A 17,955-nucleotide genomic window follows, 5' to 3' on the forward strand; every position below is an offset into this window, starting at 1 on the left:
TTGTGGCCCCAGAGCTCTCTGTCAGAGAAGGCTACACATCTCACCAAGCCACATTTCCCAGAATTCCCTAGCTTTGCGCCTGGGCAATTCAAGCGGTGTCAAACCGGATGATTTCTGTCATGGGGATGCAGCCTCCGAAGTCAGCTTTTTCCCAGTTCCCTGGAAAAACACAGATATCAGGAAGAAATGTTGGTTGGTCCAAACCACGCTGCAGAAACAATCTAGTTTGAGACCGCTTTCACTGCTATGGCTCAATACTCTAGTTCTCCTTCCCTAAAGAGGATCAGATCTGGATTCGCTTCAAGGCGAAAGACTAAGCCTTGGATCCCACACCTTTACACGAGAGTAATCCCTTACCATTAGTAGGCCTTCACGTGTATGTAATCTCTGTCGATTTATGGCAGACCTGCACAACTGGGCAGTCAGAAGGGGTCACAGTTACAAGAGGCTAAACTTCTACAGATAGGTTTTAATTAAATATTAATTAATATTTAATTCCATCCTTATCCTTCTCTGCCAAGTTCAAGAAGAGCAATGGAAGAGCCTTGCAGGGCAGGACTAGGACTCTGGAGAACAGGGTTTGAATCCTGGCTCAGACTTTGGACAAGTCACACTCTCTCAGCCTCGGAGGATGGCCATGGCAAACCCCCTCTGAAGAGACTTGCCAAGAACATCCCATTTTAGGGTTGCCATCACTCAGAAATGTCTTGTAGGCACACAACAACAACTTTTCTTGTGTTCCACTTCCATAAGTTGAAAATGGCTCGAAGCCACAACCACAAGGGCACATTACAGCCCTGCCTGGTGTGGAAGACTGGAGATGATGGGTGTGGTAGTCCAAGTCACATCCCGAAGGCTCCGGGTTGGGGAAGGCCTTTGAAGAGAAAAGACTGATGGGTGAAACCTCATTGGAGGGGAATCCTCCCCTCATCCTTCACCAAGATGCTTAGTTTTGTACTTTAGTAGTTCCGAGAGACATTTAGCCTTCTATCTCAGAGAGCTCTTGTACCACAACAAACTACAAATCCCAGGATTCCACAGCATGGCACCTAAAGTAGTGTTAAACTGGATGATTTCTGCAGTGCGGATGCAACCCAATAAATGTCATTCCATGTTAAGCTAGCCATGGGTCTTCTTTTGCAAGGGACCATTCTCTCTTTGAAGGGCTGTCACAGCAGCCAGTCCTCTCTTTGAAGGATTTCCCCTTGAACCTCTGCTTTTCAAGAGAAAGAAGATTAAAAAGAGGAGCCAGAAGGGGACTTGATTGGAAACCATTTCCAAAGAAGAACAGCCTGTTAGCCTGTTCCCACAATATGATCCAGAGGGATCTTGTGGCACCCATAAGACTAACAAGATTTAGGCCTGTTTCACCCAACACAATTGTAGTAGTATGATTACTGTGACACAGCTACTGTGCAGAAACAGAAAGGATGGACCCAGGCGTACTATTCCTCTCTCATATTTCCTTAAGTCAAAGAGACAGGGTTGAAACTGGTCTTGAAATCTATGGTTTTGTCAGTTTTTTCTCCCATCATTTGCGTTTGGACACCCCCTTGTTGTTGCTTGACTATCCAAAATGGCAACTTCGACACCCAAGGACAGGAAGCACCAAATTTCAAGATTTGCAGAAATACAAAAAGAAAAGAAAAGCACACTTTGGTCCAACTGAATCAATGCAAGCAAGTCATAAGAAAGTAATATGCAGAGAGATCATGTAACACTTTTGAGACTAACTGAAAGAAGTTGGCAACGTGAGCTTTCGTAGATTGAAGTCTACTTCCTCAGATGTGTCTTTGCTACACATTTATAGCAATTTGATCCATCTTATGCAATCCTGGGATTTGTAAACACACTATGTTGGCCATTTAACAAATACAAACAAAAATCCATCAGTGATATCCTTATTGGCCAACCAAAATGCACAATATACTTGCCTGCAAAAGATATCCTCCCCATCATAACTTCTTTACTAAGGACTGAAACAACATGTAGGCATCTGACTAACATCTCCAATTGTTTTTTCTCTCTCTCCTGTTTTGTTTGTAACATCTTGCCTGATGAAGAAGCCCATGGAGCTCTGAAAGCTTGCAACAAGCATATTGTGCATTTCGGTTGGCCAACAAAGGTATTACTGATGGATTTTTGCTGGGATTTGTAGTTTCATGAAGCATTCTTTGTCAGAGAGCAAGAATGGCTTGCCAAACTGCAAATCCTCCACACTGCAGGATGCCCCAGGCAGTAAAAGTGGTATTGAAGAGCTACACTTGCATAGTGTCAAAAAGATCTTAGTTTAGCATGAACTTCTGGGAATTAAAATCCACTTCTTCAGCTGCATATGGAGTACAGTATTAGGACTCTAGAAACTGAGGCTATCATACTTTTGAGATAACATGAGACAATGTGGAAAAGGCAGTAACATTTGGGAAAATGGAAGGCAATAGGAAAAGAAAGAGACCACATTACAGATGGATTGATCCAACCAAGGAAGTCCTGGCCCCAAGACCGCAAGACCTGAGCTGTTGATGACTTGTTAGGTATCTAGAATAGGTGTCCTTTGTAGGGCTGACCTAACCTGAAACTGACTTGATAGCAAATAGCAACAATAAGAAGTAGACATGAAGAAAAGGATCTTGAAGCCATTTGTTGACCAGACCTTGTCCATCAACAAGCAGTAGTACCTGGATAGCAAACAGAGCAGGCAGGCAATGTCAACTGGCTGTACTGTGTTGAGCTCCATTTCATATTTCTATTGAAATTAGACTGATTATTTTAAAACCCATATCCATATCAATATATAGTGGGCCTTTGGTATTCACTGGCATTTGGACAATCTGTGGATGCTCAAGTCCCATGAAATACCATGGCATAATGAAATGGTGTCCCTTATACAAAAAGGGCAAAATTAAGGTTTGCTTTTGGGAATTTCTGTTTTTCAGAAATAAGCAGAGGCTGGTTTTGCACAAACCAATGCCCTTTCCTTTGTTTGTTTGTTTTTGGCAAGGGAATCCAGCCTTTGGCATAATGGAATAACCTTCCTCCTCAAACTACGGATGTACTAGCTTGACAATGAATGCTATCCTTTAGCCAATTCCAGTTTGTAGTCTGGAGAAAGTAAGGAGTTTATCACACGAGAGGAATTTCTCTTAATTTCAAATGAAAGGAAAGTGGGGCCAGAACACATTCATGTGAATTCGCTAATTCAGTGAATTTACGTGAATTCGAAATGCGTTTGAACTGACTTCCCATTGCCTGAAAATAGCTTGCCATTGCTCAAAATTGTGTGTGATCACCTCTCACGCAATAACGTGAAACTTCATGATTACGTTCGGACTGACGTCCCATTGCCCGACATTGCGTGTGGTAGTCTATCACGCAATAATGTTAAACCCCACGATTGCGTTCGGATTGCTATTGGATTATACTTCCAATTTACCTTGTCTGATAAACGCCTAACACTGTCCTTCTCCCTGACAAAGTTCTAATCTAAAGGCTGCTAGAGATACCTGGGGGACTTGAGCCCACAACAACCAAATCCAAAACACCTAACCAAGCATTAAATATTATTCCATAGTCTCTTTTATGCTGTGCAAACTTTGCACAATGATAGTGGAAAGATCTGGCAAAACCACCTATAAGTATTCCTTGCCTAGAAAAATCCTATGAAATTCATGGGGTCAGCATAAGTCAACAGGCAACTTGAAGGCACACTACATACACAATGGGAAGACACTGATTAAAACAAATGGTGGCACCTTAAAGACTATTTCTCCTCTGGTGGAATAAGGTGGAATAAGATGAATTATTCCACCCACCCACCCATTACACACCTAGATACTAGCAAAGATTGATTCAAGTACCAATGCAGCAGAGAGCAATATTTGAAGGGTTCTGTTATGCTGCTGCCTGCAATACTGAATGCTAAATGGATCCTTCAACATCAGTTTTCACACTGATGGACTCTAGAAATCCTTATGCATATGCTGCTACAGTAATCTGAAAAACAAACGTCTATTGAGGGTGAGTGATGCTTTAAAATTTGTAAAAGAGAGGGACACTGAGTCATTGTGAGCTGCCAAGGGGTGCTTGTGAGTCAGTGGTAACCAAAAACGTGATCTGAACCCAGGACTTCACATGGTGACTACAACTCTGTACAGCCAGTCTCTGTTCCTATCCTAGCTCTCTTCCCTTGCATTAAAGTTGCATTAAAACAGGGGAAGATAAACATACAACTTTTGACCTCAGCTCATCACAGAAGCCCAAGAGCCACCAATGGAAACCTGGTGCAAAAGGGATACACTTCACATGAAAGAATTCTGACCTGAGCAATTTCTTTTCAGTATCACAACAGAACTGGACAGGCCATTCCTTCCTTGTTACTTCCGCCCAACACACAAGTTCTCTCATTTCAGCAATCTAATTTAAAACAGCGGGGGGGGGGGGGGGGGCATTTTGCTGCTTTTTTTGGTTACACAAGGTAGAGTCAGAAATCTTTGCCAATGCCTTGAGAACAACTAATGGATCCAGATCTACCTTCTGCTTAGCACTGAAGTATTCCAGTGACAGCAAGCCAACCCAACACACCTGCCTTTTCTACTTCCTCTGCCCATGTTCCCAAAGGCTTCTGAAAAATGAAACAAAACACTGGCATCTCCATTTGCTGTGTGAAATTATTAGCAAGGATGCATGCATTCCCTCCCATCAAGAGGGACGTTGACCATAAAATAATGCATTGCTTATTAAGCTAGAATTAACTGCCCCCCTAGGAGCTAATTAAATTCCTTCTTGGAACCCAGGTTTGGAAGAAGCAAAGAGAGAGAGAGAGAGAGAGAGAGCTATCCAATTTTAACTGTATAGCAGCCACTGTCTACATTATGGTTACAAATTGAGAAATTGGCTCTTTATATCCAGTGATTACTTTGATTTATGGGCGTATAATTAAATTCCAAATCTGAACTGTATCCATCTTGCAACCAAACCAAAGAAAAAGGGGGGGGGGGGAGGAGGCAGAGAATCAGGCCTGCTTCAATATCTCTCCACTCTCTGAGAAGGACATTTCTTTATTCCACTGATTTTTATTTCACGTTATGTTTTGATTACAATCAAAAGTATTTTGACTCCGTACCTTGATAATAAAAGTAGTTATTCTCTTTAGAGTGCTGCAAAAATTATAGCATTTACATCTTTGAAAGACTGTAAAGGAAATAATCCTAGCAAATAATATTAATAATAGTAATAGCATTTTAGGCATAACCTTGGAAGGATTTCGTCCACCCCCCCCCCCCCCCGTCTCTTTTGAATAAGACTGCTATATAAAATCTTATTTGATGGAGAGAATACAATGCAAAAGAAGTGTGTGTGTGTGTGTGTGTGGGGGGGTAATTTTGTGGGCATTCCTGTTCTGGAAAAGATTCTTCCCAACCGTGCAGAACCTGTTTAGGAGGACCATCTTGTCCAACGGAGAGGATGGTTGCTGAAGTTGATACATTAAAAAAGCTCACACTGGCTGCTGCTTTTTCTGAAGAGGCAGAACAAAAGCAGGACTTGGAACCTGAGAAGAAAGGAATGCTTTTACTCCTAGGTACTTGCTGTTGAGGAATTTGTTTTTCACTTCTCCCATTATGAAAATCAGAACCAAGCAGAACCTGCAACAAAACAGTAGATAGTGCAGATCCCCACAATGTCTTTTGTTTATTTGCATCTTTTGCTTTCCCCTTTCTAAGGCCAATTAAGATTGCACCAAATTTCTCGTCTAATAAGTGAAAAAACAAAACAAAGCAAAAAAAAAAAGACTCCAAAATAAATAAAAAATAAAATAAAACCTAAATCCAAAATTAATATTTGTTAATATTCACACCTTATCTTACAGATTAGTAATTAATTAATAATTAGTAATCAATTAGTAAAAGTTCCGTATACTTTCTGGCACGTAAGTTGGGCCACAATTACAAGAGAAAGGGGAAAAAACAAGCATCAAAACATAAAGCAGCCTGTTAAGTTCCACAATCACTCAGATTTACATAGAAATATTGAAAATCAGGACTTGGCTATAATAGTTCATGTTGATGTATATATATATGTATATATATATATATATTTCTATTTATATATTTCTTGTTTGCTTGTTAGCACACAGTACGGTTTGCATTGCACCTCTCTTACCATGGCACCCACATATTCAAAAAATACACCTTTTTAAAAAGTCGAACTCAGGGAAAGAGTAAAAATATATATATAATGTCAAAATCAAACCAGATTGGCTGTAAAGGGATAGTGCAAAGTAGAAAACATACACTTTGGCAAAGGGGAGCTGTAGGGGGGTGGGAGGGGAGAGATATTAGTTATAATAACTCACTTAAATGGAGACATAAATAATTCAGTTTGCAAAGGAAAAAAGGAGAAATGTTATCGAAGGATGGTGGATTCAAGCATCTTCTGTCAGTTTGGCTGCACTGTTAACAAAGATCTTCCAAGCAATGTACACAAACCTAAATACGGGTTTAACTTCTGCAATACGTAGACATAATCCAGAAGCTTGCTGTCCAAAAGCTCTGTCTTTCTGGCTACAATTCAGGGGCTGGCAAAGCAAACCTCAGACTTTCCACCCCCCTTTTGGTTTCTTCATCCAGCAGGCAAAGTTATTTAAAGAGGGAATACTAGAAATCCAGAGAAGGTGGAATATTTCCATCCCCCCATTAAGTTTCCTCTCTCCAGTTTTAAATAGGCTCTGTCTCCTTTCTCCATCTGGATCAAGACTCCATTGCTGGCAGCTTCTCGGGTGACATCTTGGTCCCCAGCAAAGGCAGAAATCACAGGCCACCCATTGAGCATCAAGCTCACCTGAAAGGCAAGAGAGAGACAGAGAGAGAACAAAGCAAGAACCCCATCAATGAAAAGGAATGGAGGAGAAAAACAACAGAAAAATCCCCGGGAGGGAACCAAGACTGTTGGCCGCTTTGAACTAGAAGCATCCCTGCAAAATGGATCCTCTTCCACTCCTCTTATTAATTCTGCAGGAGAGTCTGAACAGGGACATGAGCTGCATTATTCCAAGGCTACATACTCCTAGATGTAGGATTTACTTCTGAGTAGACATGCATAGGTTCGTGCAGGAAACGTGCAATTCACCCCAAGCAAGTCTAGTGTCATCCACTCTATCCCTTCCCAGACCTTTGTCACTACAAAACTCGTTTTATAGTGTATGTTTGTAACCTTTTGTTTCTTAAATACATGACACAAAACCCTCCATTACCAGAAAGCTGTGCCAGGAAGAGATGGAAAAAGGAGAGAAGAGTAAAGGGAAAAGAGGCAAGATCAGGGACTGATGGCACAGCACTTGGAGGCATCACTCTCCCAAACTTTCGAGGAATGAATTCCACATAGGGTTTTATCTGCCTCTTTTGTCAAATGTACAATTGCTTCTGCTGTCAGGTCAGATTAATGGGGCTTCCCTAGATGCGGTGGGAGAAAATATTTGAGCTTGCCGTGCTATTTTAGTTATCTCCCCAATCCCATTTCCCAAATTTATTTCACATTTAAGTTTACAAGTTGCTTTTGAACTCAGAAGAGCCCCCTCAAAGCAATCTATGACAAGCACCATCATCATCATCATCATCATCTTGAAGAGGAGGAGGAGGAGGAGGAGGAAAAGGCAGCAGCAGCAATAAAAGCAAGACAATATACATGATTTTCTAAGGTTGCCTAGAAAAAAAACACATGGTGGATTTATGAATTTAGCAGTTAGCAAGCCTGAGCATCTCACGAATATTCAGAGTGGATAGGAAGAATTCAGTGGAACTCTTTTGTTGGATGCCACCCCTTGTCTTGTTCGTCCTTCAGGAAAGATGGTCTAACACACACACACACACACACACCAATTTTTGTAAAGCTCAAAGACAAGACAAGGGGGATGAAAGCCTTCACACCGCAGGCAGCAGCTCTGAAGTGCATTGGGAGGGGGCTGCATATCCCTTTGTGAAGCAGCAAACATGCTGAATCCCCGACTGAGCCCATATGTGACCTATGGAGCCCCAGCCAGCCGCCTACCTGCCTAGGGAGCGAGGGGGGAATGGGGGAGATCCATCTCCTTTTGATAACATCTGCAGCAAACAACAGAGCCCCGGGTAACTACAGATGTACAGATCAACTTTCCATCTGCTGCAGCCACAGACAGCTATTGATACTTACACTTATTGATTTTAAAAATATATATCAGCAGTGACCATATTGTCTGTGAAAAGGGCAGGGAGTCTTAATGCAACACCAGAGCCTCAAATAGGTATCCTTACATTTTAGCTGAATCATGTCTCCCCCTACTCTCTTTCTCTCATACCCCACTTCAATGCTAAAAAATGGACTGTGACCAAAGGGAAAGAGTCAGCCTCCCCTTCACCCTTCTTTAAATTTGCGCAGTCTAGAGATCTAACCTGAGTTATGGCTTGTTGCACATTTTGCGTGTGAAATCTACCTGTGTGTTTCATACTGCATACAGCAGATGCCTATTTAAGACGAACTGGGGGGGGGGGTCTACGTTGAACTCAGTGCAATTTGCTTCGGAGAAGAGCCACACAGGATCATTCCAATATCAAATATATAGCTGGAGCCATAGAGAAACCCAGAATTAGTTGAGTAGCTAGACATACTGTAAGAAGGAATACAAAAATCAAACTATATGCCTAGATAACCCCCCCCCCCCCTTTGCAGAACTCAAAATTCAAGCTAGATCAGTATGTATTATTTATACTGCTGGAGACAAAGGGTATAATGTGTGCTTCTATGTGCTTATGGACATAGAAGGACAAATATAGATTATAATTTGGTCTGGTTGAGTCATTTGGATAAAGGCAATCTGACTCAACCAGACCAAATTTTAATCTATTAAGGAGGGAAGGAATGGAGTTACATTGGTATAAGGGAGAAAAGTTGATCAATTCTCCAGTTCTGTTTCTTCTAAGGGTATTTTCCCCTAGAGAAAGGGAGACTCCTCATTCTGTCTCCTTTCAGGAACTATGGCTTTTACTTAGGTTCCCAATATAAAATGAACAAACCTCAAATTGATGTATTGAGATTTTGTCCCAAAGGATCTAAAAGATTTGGATCTTTAGCACAAAGGCCAACCTGATATCCCCAAAGTACCCAAAAGTTAGGTGCAACACCACAACAGGTAACTCCTAAGCCAATGAAGAGAGAAGGCTTGCATTTCGATCAGGTTAGTTCCAGGTTCTTGTTACTACAGTGAAACTAATGGGTTAGTATATGATACAATATATAATACAAGGCTTGTATATTGTCGGCAAAAGACACATAGAGAAAAACGACTGCTGTTATCAGCATCAGAGAGAGAGGTAAAAATGGACAATGCACAGTGTGCCATTTGCACAGGATAACATTTGATACATGCTAGGACTGAACTGGACAAGGCAGGCTATCATCTAACATATCTACCTTCATACTTACATATACAGGCCTTCCACTTCTTAGTTTAATGAACCCAAACTACAGTCATATGGACACTTACTTGGGAGTAAGTTAAACTGAAATCTGGGGAGCCCACCTCTGAGTAGACATACAGTGATTTGCTTTCGTTCCTAATCTGCCACTTTCCTAGAAGGTGGCCCCCCTTTTGGATACACAATTGGTGACACTGAGTGTTTTTTCATGCTTGGTTTAACCTGAGCAAATGTTGCTGCCAAACTTAACAGCCATGTACCAAAAAGCCACAACGCAAATCTGGGAGGTCAAAGGAACATTACTACAGGACTGTCACCTGCCATAGAGTTCTATGAGATCTTTTTTTTAACCTAAGTAAGCATGTTTTGGCATAAACGTCTCTACATCATAGACACACCGTTCATATGTCACCCAAACAGAAAGGTTGGGAGGGGGCTAGGATAATATAGATATATAATGTGGGGTTTAGATGTGGCCTTTACAATTTCATATTGAGTCTGATCCTCTTTGAAGGCTGGGTAGAAATTTGGACAAAGGATATGGAAAGAGAAGGACCTGGAAACTCAAAAATGTTAACTGTGTTTCTGGGGGGGGGGGGGGGTTTAAGTTCAGTCATACAGAAGTCTGTTATTCCTCTCTTTCCACAGTCATCACATAAGGTTTTGTGTTGTTAGGCAAAGGCTACAAGACAGCAATAGTACATAGGTTCTGTATACAGAAGATCTCAGGTCTAGTCTCTGAAATTTCTTGATAGGGCCAGAAAACATTTCAGTCTGAAATCTGCTGCTGGCTGTGGACAAGACTTGGCCAGATGGAGCAGCCATCTTTTATTAGGCAGATTCATGTGTCCCTTCTTCCAAACTCTTAATTGCTTAGGAGTGGGTCGCCATGCTTTTTGTCACCTCTTGTCATTTGGTTCTCAATTGTAAGAGCCACCAGGAAAGAAAGTTGCTCATGGAAGAAAGGAAAAGGAAAAGACTCTGCCACATCAGTGCTGCGCCAAAAGAGTTGGAATAAGATCCAGGCTTGCAATGCTTCTCTCTCCCTTCCTCTCTTTTCCACAGTCTCTCTCTCTCTCACACACACACAGGCATAAAGCTCATGAGCAAAAGAGGGCAATATCTGACCTGGATGGTTTGCCTGTTGTACACCTTCACCACGTGAAAGTTAAAGCTGTAGATCCCCTTTCGGGGGGCGATGAAGGTGCTCCGTTCGGAGTCAAAGTTCAGCCCGATATTCACGAGTACCTGCGAAGGGAAAAAGAAGGGAAAGGGGTGAGAAGCGGAGATGGATTTTCTTCCCTCTTCCTGGGAAGAAAGAGGGAAGGGGAAAGAAAAGAGTGGAGAGAGGAGCTGGATTCCCCAAAGTATCACTACTTCTTGCAGCTGGTAGAGATCGGATTCACAAGCGGATTTAGAAGAATAGCCAGGTAACAGCCATCCATCTCATCTCCACACTTCAAAAGCCGCTGCCAGTCAACATCGGCGGACCTAGAGCTGCCTCCATCTCAGTAGCTGCATCCACACTGGAGGAATAACCCGGTTTGGCACCGCTTTCATTGCCCTGGCTCAAGGCTATGGGATTCTGGGAGTTGGAGTTTGTTGGGGCCCCAGAGCTCTTCCACAGAGGAGGGCAAACAGCTCTCCAGGGTCCAAAACACACTGCAGAAACAATCCACTTTGAGACCGCCTGCCCTTGCTGAGTGCTAGGGAATTCTGGGAACCGTGGTTTTGCGAGCCATTTAGCCTTCTCTGTCAGAGAGCTCTGGGGCCACAATCAGCTACAGTTCCCAGGATTCCCTAGCACTGAGCCAGGGCAGTTCAGGCGGTTTCAAAATGGATTACTGCTGCCGTGTGTCTCGGACCCAAACGACAAAGCCCGGCTTTTCCACAGCAGGCTCCGAATTCGACTGCGCTTGGAGGAAAGGCCTGGAGAGGGAAGAGGCTTCAAGCCCGGGATGGGTTCTGGAGAATCCCTCCAAAGGCGGCTGCCACCTTCCCTCCTCGGCCTCTGCTCCCCTTCTCCCCCTCCTGCCACCCCCCCCCCCGGCTGCTTGGGGAGCTATTTCGCCTCCTCTCCTGTAGGGCCACAGCAAACTACAGATCCCGGGGTCCCATCCAAGGGAGCCAGGGCAGGGTCCAACTGCGTGCCCGGCTCTCGAAACGCCACACGCAGGGCCCCCCTTCCCTCCCCGGATCCCCTCCGGAGGCGCCTACCTGGTCGAAGTAAATGATCATGGTCCGGTTGCTCATCTCCGAGGGCTCGTGGTTGGTGCTGCGGATGGCCGAGAAGGCCACCTTGGCGCTGCCGGAGCGGACGGAGATGCCCAGCGCGGTGCCCGTCGGGTCGGAGGCCGGGTTGGAATCGCAGACTACCAGGCACTTGCCCTCCAGGATGATGGGCTCCGTCTCGTTCTGGCCCACCACCGCCACCCCGGCCAGCCAGGCCAAGCCCAGCAGCTCCAGCGCCAGCATCCTGCCCGCCTCGCCCGCCTCTGCGCTCTCCTTGGCCTCGCTCCCTTTCCCTCTCTCCCTCTCTCCGCCAAGAGACCCCCGCCGCCCTCCTCCGCTCCTTGGCTGCGCTTCTCCCGGGCGCCCTCAGTCCTCCTGTGATGCCACCCTTCGAGGGGCAGCCGCCGGTGAGGGAGGCCCCTGGCAAGGCTGAGGAGCGCTGGGATGCATGGCGAGGAAGAGGAGCAGGATAGGAGGCAGGGAGGCAGGGAGGGAGGGAGGGAGGGAGGCAGAACCACCACCACCACCACCACCAACAAGAATGATAATAATAATAATGGGGGAGAGACGCAGCCCCTGCCCCTCTGCCCCTCTGCCACCCGCCTGCCTTCGCCCGCGACGGCTCCACAGATTCTTTCCCGGCCGCTGCCGAAGCCACACAAAAGGCGCAGCGCAGGACCAGGCGAGCCTGGCATCACCGCCGGCCACGCCCAGACCGAAGGCGCCGGAGCCAATCAGAGGGCGTTGCGCTCCGGGCCAGCCAATGCCCGCCCGGTCCGTCTCTTTGCCAGGGCGGAGGCGGAGGCGCGCTGGCTCCTCTTTTTCCGTCTGGGATGCGGAGGAGCGAGGAGGCAGGAGCCCAGGAGAAGCCGGGCAGCCAGCGCCAGCGCCGCGGTCAGGAGCCCCCGGTAAGTACGCGGGGAAGGAAGGGAGAGGGCATGCCAGGGAAAAGGAGCACCTCCAAGACCCCCTGGAAGGGCCACCCGTCCAGTCCAACTCCATTCCGACCTCAAAGAACCCCGACAGGTGGCCCTCCAGCCTCTCTTTTAAAAGCCCCAGAGAAGGAAGACACAGCCCTGTTAGTCTGTAGAAGCACCATGGAGAGAAAGAGCTTAAGACACCTTTGAGGTTGAGGAAGTCGTCTTCAATCTAGGAAAGCCCAGGCTGCCAACGTCTTTCTTTAGCTCCTCTCAAAGGTCATCGAATCATAGAGTCATAGAGTTGGAAGGGACCCCAAGGTGCTACAAGAGCTCTCTCCAAAGATGGAGAAAGTCCTAGCATCGTCGTCGTCATTATTTATAGCTCACCTTTCCCCCTTTCTTTCCTTATAAAAAAGCATTAGGGGGAAATCTCATTCATTTGTAAAACGGGCACATTGGTTTCCCCTGTTCCTTAAAGCTGGGGAATAAAGCGTGCAACCCTTCAGATCTTGGCCTTCAGAGTTAGAAGAAGCCACAAAGGCCATCCAGTCCAACCCCATTCTGACATGCAGGAATACACAACCAAAGCATCCCCATTGACAGATGGCCATCCAGCCTCTGCTTAAAGACCTCCAAGGAAGGAGGCTCCACTATTCCCCATTGAGGGAGTGTGTCCCACTGTCGAACAGCCCTTACGGTCATGTCAGGACGTTCCTCCTAATGTTGAGCTGGAATCTCTTTTCCTGTAGCTTGCATCCATTGTTCCTGGTCTTGTTCCCTGGAGCAGCAGAAAACAAGCTTGCTCCCTCCTCAATATGACACCCCTTCAAGTATTTAAACACTCAGTTTGGAACATCGCTTCACAGGAGCGAAGACACTCCTAGAAATATAGATTCATGCTTCTAAGTCCTGCTACAAGTGGAGGACGTTTTGGAATTCCTCCGGGACAGAAGGATGGGATGGAGGATGTGTCCGAGAAACTGAAGACATCCGGGCACATTGGGCGGTGGCAGTCTGGATGCCCCGGAGCTCCAATCCAGATTGAGGGCTGGAGGGAGTTTCTATCGGTAGAAAGAAGGCAGTTGTTGTTGTTGTTGTTGTTGTTGTTGTTGTAAGTCGTTTCTGACTTAAGCTCGGCTGGGAAGTCACACTCTCTCAGCCTCAGGGGAAGGCAATGGCAAACCTCCTCTGAACAACTCTGGCCAAGAAAACCCCAAGATAGGTTCGTCTCCATAAGTAGGGAATGGCTTGAAGGCACACAACATTAAGGCGACTCTATCATGGGGTTTTCTTTGGCAAATTTCTTCAAATGGGGTTTGCCCTTGCCATCCTCTGAGGCTGAGAGGGTGGGACTTGCCCAAGGCCAAGACGTGGATGTTGATATTGAACCCTGGTCTCCAGAGTCGTAGTTCAATGGTCAAACCACTACACAGGCTCTCAGGGAGAGGGAAGGGAAGGGAAATGTAAGTGATGGATTCCCCCCATCCCAATGGTGGTTAACAAGAGAAAGACATCTCCACCCCACAGGCCCAGGAAGAGAAGAGGAAGAAAGAGGAGGAAAGCTAAGACCTAGGGGACCTGGGATTTGTAGGATCAGAACGGTAAAGCATCTGTTGGGAGGCGGGGGGGGGGGGGACTTTAGGCAGAAAGGAAGACTGGTACATAGCAAAGGCAGCAGAAGATCTCACATGCCCACCATGTTCTCTAGATGCCTCAGGCCTTTGCCATGCTGGTTGGGGAGAATGGGAAATGTGGTCCTGCAGAGTAGAAGGGTGCCAGGTTGGGAGATTGAACTGATCTCCCAAGGAGTAACCACTCTTAAAACTTTTATCCCAAGTTCAGATAGGCTAACCGTTTAGGCTAGCTTTCCTAACTGATGGGTTTGGGAAGAGATAAGTTTAGGGAGGGGAGATTTATGGGACAGGAAAGTTAAAAGTTAAGTGAGGGGTATAAATGACAGGGGACGGGTAGAAGTAAGGAAGGTGGGCAATGATACCATCAGCTTCAAGGTACTGTCCATGTGAAGACACTTTGTTTTAAGTTAAGTTATGGAAGGCAAGGGGTGGGTCGGTGGGTGATCCTTTTTGCAGTGTCTGGGAAATATCTTTTCCAGTATATTGTTGATGGACATACATCTCTCAAGCACAGTGTGGTTGTTTAAAAGGAAAGGAGAAAACACAATAGGAAAGTGGACATGCAAAAAGAGAAGTGCCACTTAGGTTTCATTTGGGTGTATAAAATGTGATTATTCTTCTTCCAACACAGGCATGTGAAAAGGTTTAGCTTATAAGGGTGTGTGTGTGTGATTTGTACATGGAGGTCATCAAAACACACTGCAGAAAGGATCCACTTTGACTGCCCTGGCTCAGTGCTAGGGAATTCTGGGAACAGTAGTTTTGTGAGACATTTAGCCTTCTCTGTCAGAGAGCTCTGGGGCCACAGTAGACTACAATTCCCAGGATTCCCTAGGACTGAGCCAGGGCAGTTAAAGCAGCCTCAAACTGGATTATTTCTGCAGGCGGTTTTGGATCTAGGTGATGTGCTTGAAGCAATCCTTGGCTGCATAACATAGCATTAATAGACTGCTCCTGAAGTTGAGGAAAGTGGTGCTGCTGTTGTACATCACACCCCTTAAAAAACAATTATTTGTCTAAAATGCATTCTTGTGCATCCTTACTCTTTTCACTAGACACAGTAGAAATGAATTCTGGGTAAGCAAAGCCAAAGATGGAGTAGGAAGAAGCATCTAATTCCAAAGGGTCATACTCTACAGCTGCAAAACTTTAATCTTGATATAGCTGCAAAGGATTGTAGAATCACATCAAAAATGTGCACAAATAGACTGAATAGTCATTAATCCTTCAATATATCACCCCAACTTCCATTTGTCACTCTTTTAAATAGAGCTCAGTAAGCATTATGCTAACTTGAAGTTGGCTAACGCTAGGTGCTAAACAATTTCAGATTTCCTTATTTAGCTATATTCTGCCATTCCTTCAATGGAGTCATCGAATGGCCCTTCCTTTCCCTATTTTATCCTCACAACAATCCTTTGAGATTGGTCAGAATGAGAGAAAGAAAATGAGTTGCATTGCTCATTGGGGACTAAAGGCTGAATCCCCCAAGTCCTAGCTTGCAAACATCAACTGTTTTCCTTTTGGAAATATAATTGCATATGACCCTAAATCAATCTCAACCATTTGCATTCAGTGTCATTTTAAAGATCTAGACAGATTGGCACCATTGACACACAAGCACCAAATTCCAAGATTTGCAGGGGAAAACACCTACCCAGTTGAAATTAACTGAGATAAATTAGGTGTAAGTATGTGTCACTGGCATAGATTTGTAGCAGTTTCATCTCAGTTTAACTGTCATGACTGTACTACGGAAATATAGAATCTGTAGATCGGTGAGGTACTTAGACTTCTCTGCTAGAGAACTCTATAGTGCTGTGGTTCAGTCAGGTGGGGCTACACTTTCCTAGCAGAGCAATCTAAGCAGCTGAAAAATTACAAATCCCAGAATTCCATTGGATGGTTTCATGGCAGTTAAAATGATAGTGAACTGCTATGTAATGTAAATACAGTCCCTCGGTTTGTTTAATAGGATTAATGCACAACAAACTTTTTCTGCAACCCATGAAGACATGAAATGCTTGGGAGGAAGTCTCCCTAATGTCCTTGGGATTTACTTTCAAATGAGTATGTATAAAGGGAGCTAAGTGCCCTCTTCAAATCCCTGAAAGACTGTCATGGGCAAAGATTTGTTCTCTTTTGTCCCTGTAAGGCAAATCTAGCTCTAATGGGCTTACGTTACAGGATGGATTTTGGTTGAACATTCCTAACAGCAGTTTGACAATAGACTCAATATGGGGGAGTGTGATAGAGAGATGAGCTGTCTTTCACTGGAGGTCTTGAGACACAGGCCCCTTGAAATGCTCTGTGGATTTCCTGCACTGAGCAGAGGGTTGGATTATGTGGTTTACAAGGAGCTCTCCAATTTTATTTACTCTACAAGAATGAAATATCCATCACCACTGCAGATATAATCCAGTTTGAGACTGCTTTAATTGCCATGACTAGTTGCTAGGAAGTTCTGGGAACTGTGGTTTTGTGAGAGATTTAGCCTTCTGTCAGAGTGCTCTGGTGCCACAGCAAACCACAATTCCCAGGATACCCTAGCACTGAACCAGGGCAGTTAAAGCCATTTCAAACTGGATTATTTCTGCAGTGTGTTTTGCACCTAACTCATCCCATCAATTATAAAGGGGCTTTATATACACACATATATGTATATATAGTGCAATCAATATATACATTGTTCATTCCTATATACAGGGAGCCCTCATGGTTAAGTGCCTGTACTGCAGCCACTCATTCACAAACCATAAAGTTGCAAGTTCAATACCAGCCCAGGGGCTCAAACTCGACTCAGCCTGGCATCCTTCAGAGGTCGCTAAAATGAGTGCCCAGTTTGTTGGGGGCAATTAGCTTACACTTTGTAAACCGCTTAGGAAGTGCTTAAGTGCACTGATAAGTGGTATAGAAATGTACTTGCTATTGCTGTTCACATGAATAGTTGTCTGAGAGGAAGTTTCATCATGCTCAGTACTAGTTCTTATGCCTATATAGATGTGCATAGGATTCAGTGTTCGGGGTTTCCTTTTTCTTTTAGTGCAGAGAAGTCCCTACATAACCAGCATTGCCACGCTCACTGGGGAATTCTGAGAGGTGTAATAAACCCCCCATACTTTTTCCAAGTGCTGATGGGACTGCATACAGAATCCTAAATCACAATATGACTCCCGTATCCGTGGGACTGGTATCTGTGGTTTCACTTACCTATGTCCAAAAAGTGTCTAGAGGTCCTCCAGCATGACTCTATGGTCATCTTCCACTGGAAATATAGGAGCTATTATCAATGCTTTTCACTATTTGGGAACATATTCTCACAGATGATAGGATTGTGCTGTGCCATTGAATTACGTACATCGTAGATCTTTCTGAACCAAGCTTCTTGAAAGTGTTTCAAGCCATACTTGGACTCTAAAGACCTTTTACTGCTGGAAAACTGGGATCATAATTTGCTAAGATCATGTTGTTGGGCAGAGGGAATTTCTCTTCTTTAGCGCCACAAGCTTGGAACATTATTTATAGTAATATCAGGACTGCGTAAGCTCAAAAATTGCTTTCTATAGATAGGTTATTGCCAGCATTGATTTTGAACTGGATGGCACAAAATTGCAATTTGATGTCTCAAACAAAAATGGATTCACTGTTCTACTGGAATTAAACTGTCAGACCAGTGTAACCTTTCTCCCATCTTACTGCGGCAGCAGTTCTTTTCCCCCCCTT

At 44.7% G+C, this 17,955-nt stretch overlaps 1 protein-coding gene across 2 annotated transcripts; it reads right to left on the bottom strand.

Moving 5' to 3' along the window:
* Positions 1 to 808: 808 nt before the first annotated feature.
* Positions 809 to 12,146, bottom strand: LOC149305730 (cerebellin-1). Of its 2 annotated transcripts, XR_016282483.1 has the most exons (4): positions 11,664 to 12,146; positions 10,575 to 10,694; positions 6,353 to 6,837; positions 809 to 874 (listed from the first exon to the last, which is right to left on the bottom strand). XR_016282483.1 is itself a non-coding variant. In XM_089540263.1 (3 exons), the coding sequence occupies exons 1-3, from the start codon at positions 11,919 to 11,921 to the stop codon at positions 6,640 to 6,642; spliced, it is 576 nt and encodes a 191-aa protein (XP_089396389.1). In that variant the 5' UTR covers positions 11,922 to 12,146; the 3' UTR covers positions 5,377 to 6,639. The 2 variants fall into 2 exon arrangements, 1 of the variants encoding a protein (XP_089396389.1); XM_089540263.1 differs by lacking the exon at positions 809 to 874 and having other exon boundaries at positions 5,377 to 6,837.
* Positions 12,147 to 17,955: the final 5,809 nt, after the last annotated feature.

Source organism: Sceloporus occidentalis, unplaced genomic scaffold (genome assembly GCF_023333645.1).
Source record: "Sceloporus occidentalis isolate IW3139 unplaced genomic scaffold, rSceOcc1.0.p SCAF_10, whole genome shotgun sequence".
NCBI lineage: Eukaryota > Metazoa > Chordata > Lepidosauria > Squamata > Phrynosomatidae > Sceloporus > Sceloporus occidentalis.

What these genes read in the sequence shown, in the direction of transcription:
- LOC149305730 (XM_089540263.1), bottom strand. Translation starts at nt 11,921, where the DNA reads ATGCTGGCGCTGGAGCTGCTGGGCTTGGCCTGGCTGGCCGGGGTGGCG. An exon ending in TGATCATTTACTTCGACCAG is followed by an intron (nt 10,695 to 11,663) that starts GTAGGCGCCTCC and finishes TTCCCTTCGCAG; the next exon opens with GTACTCGTGAATATCGGGCT. An exon ending in ACAACAGGCAAACCATCCAG is followed by an intron (nt 6,838 to 10,574) that starts GTCAGATATTGC and finishes CTTGCCTTTCAG; the next exon opens with GTGAGCTTGATGCTCAATGG.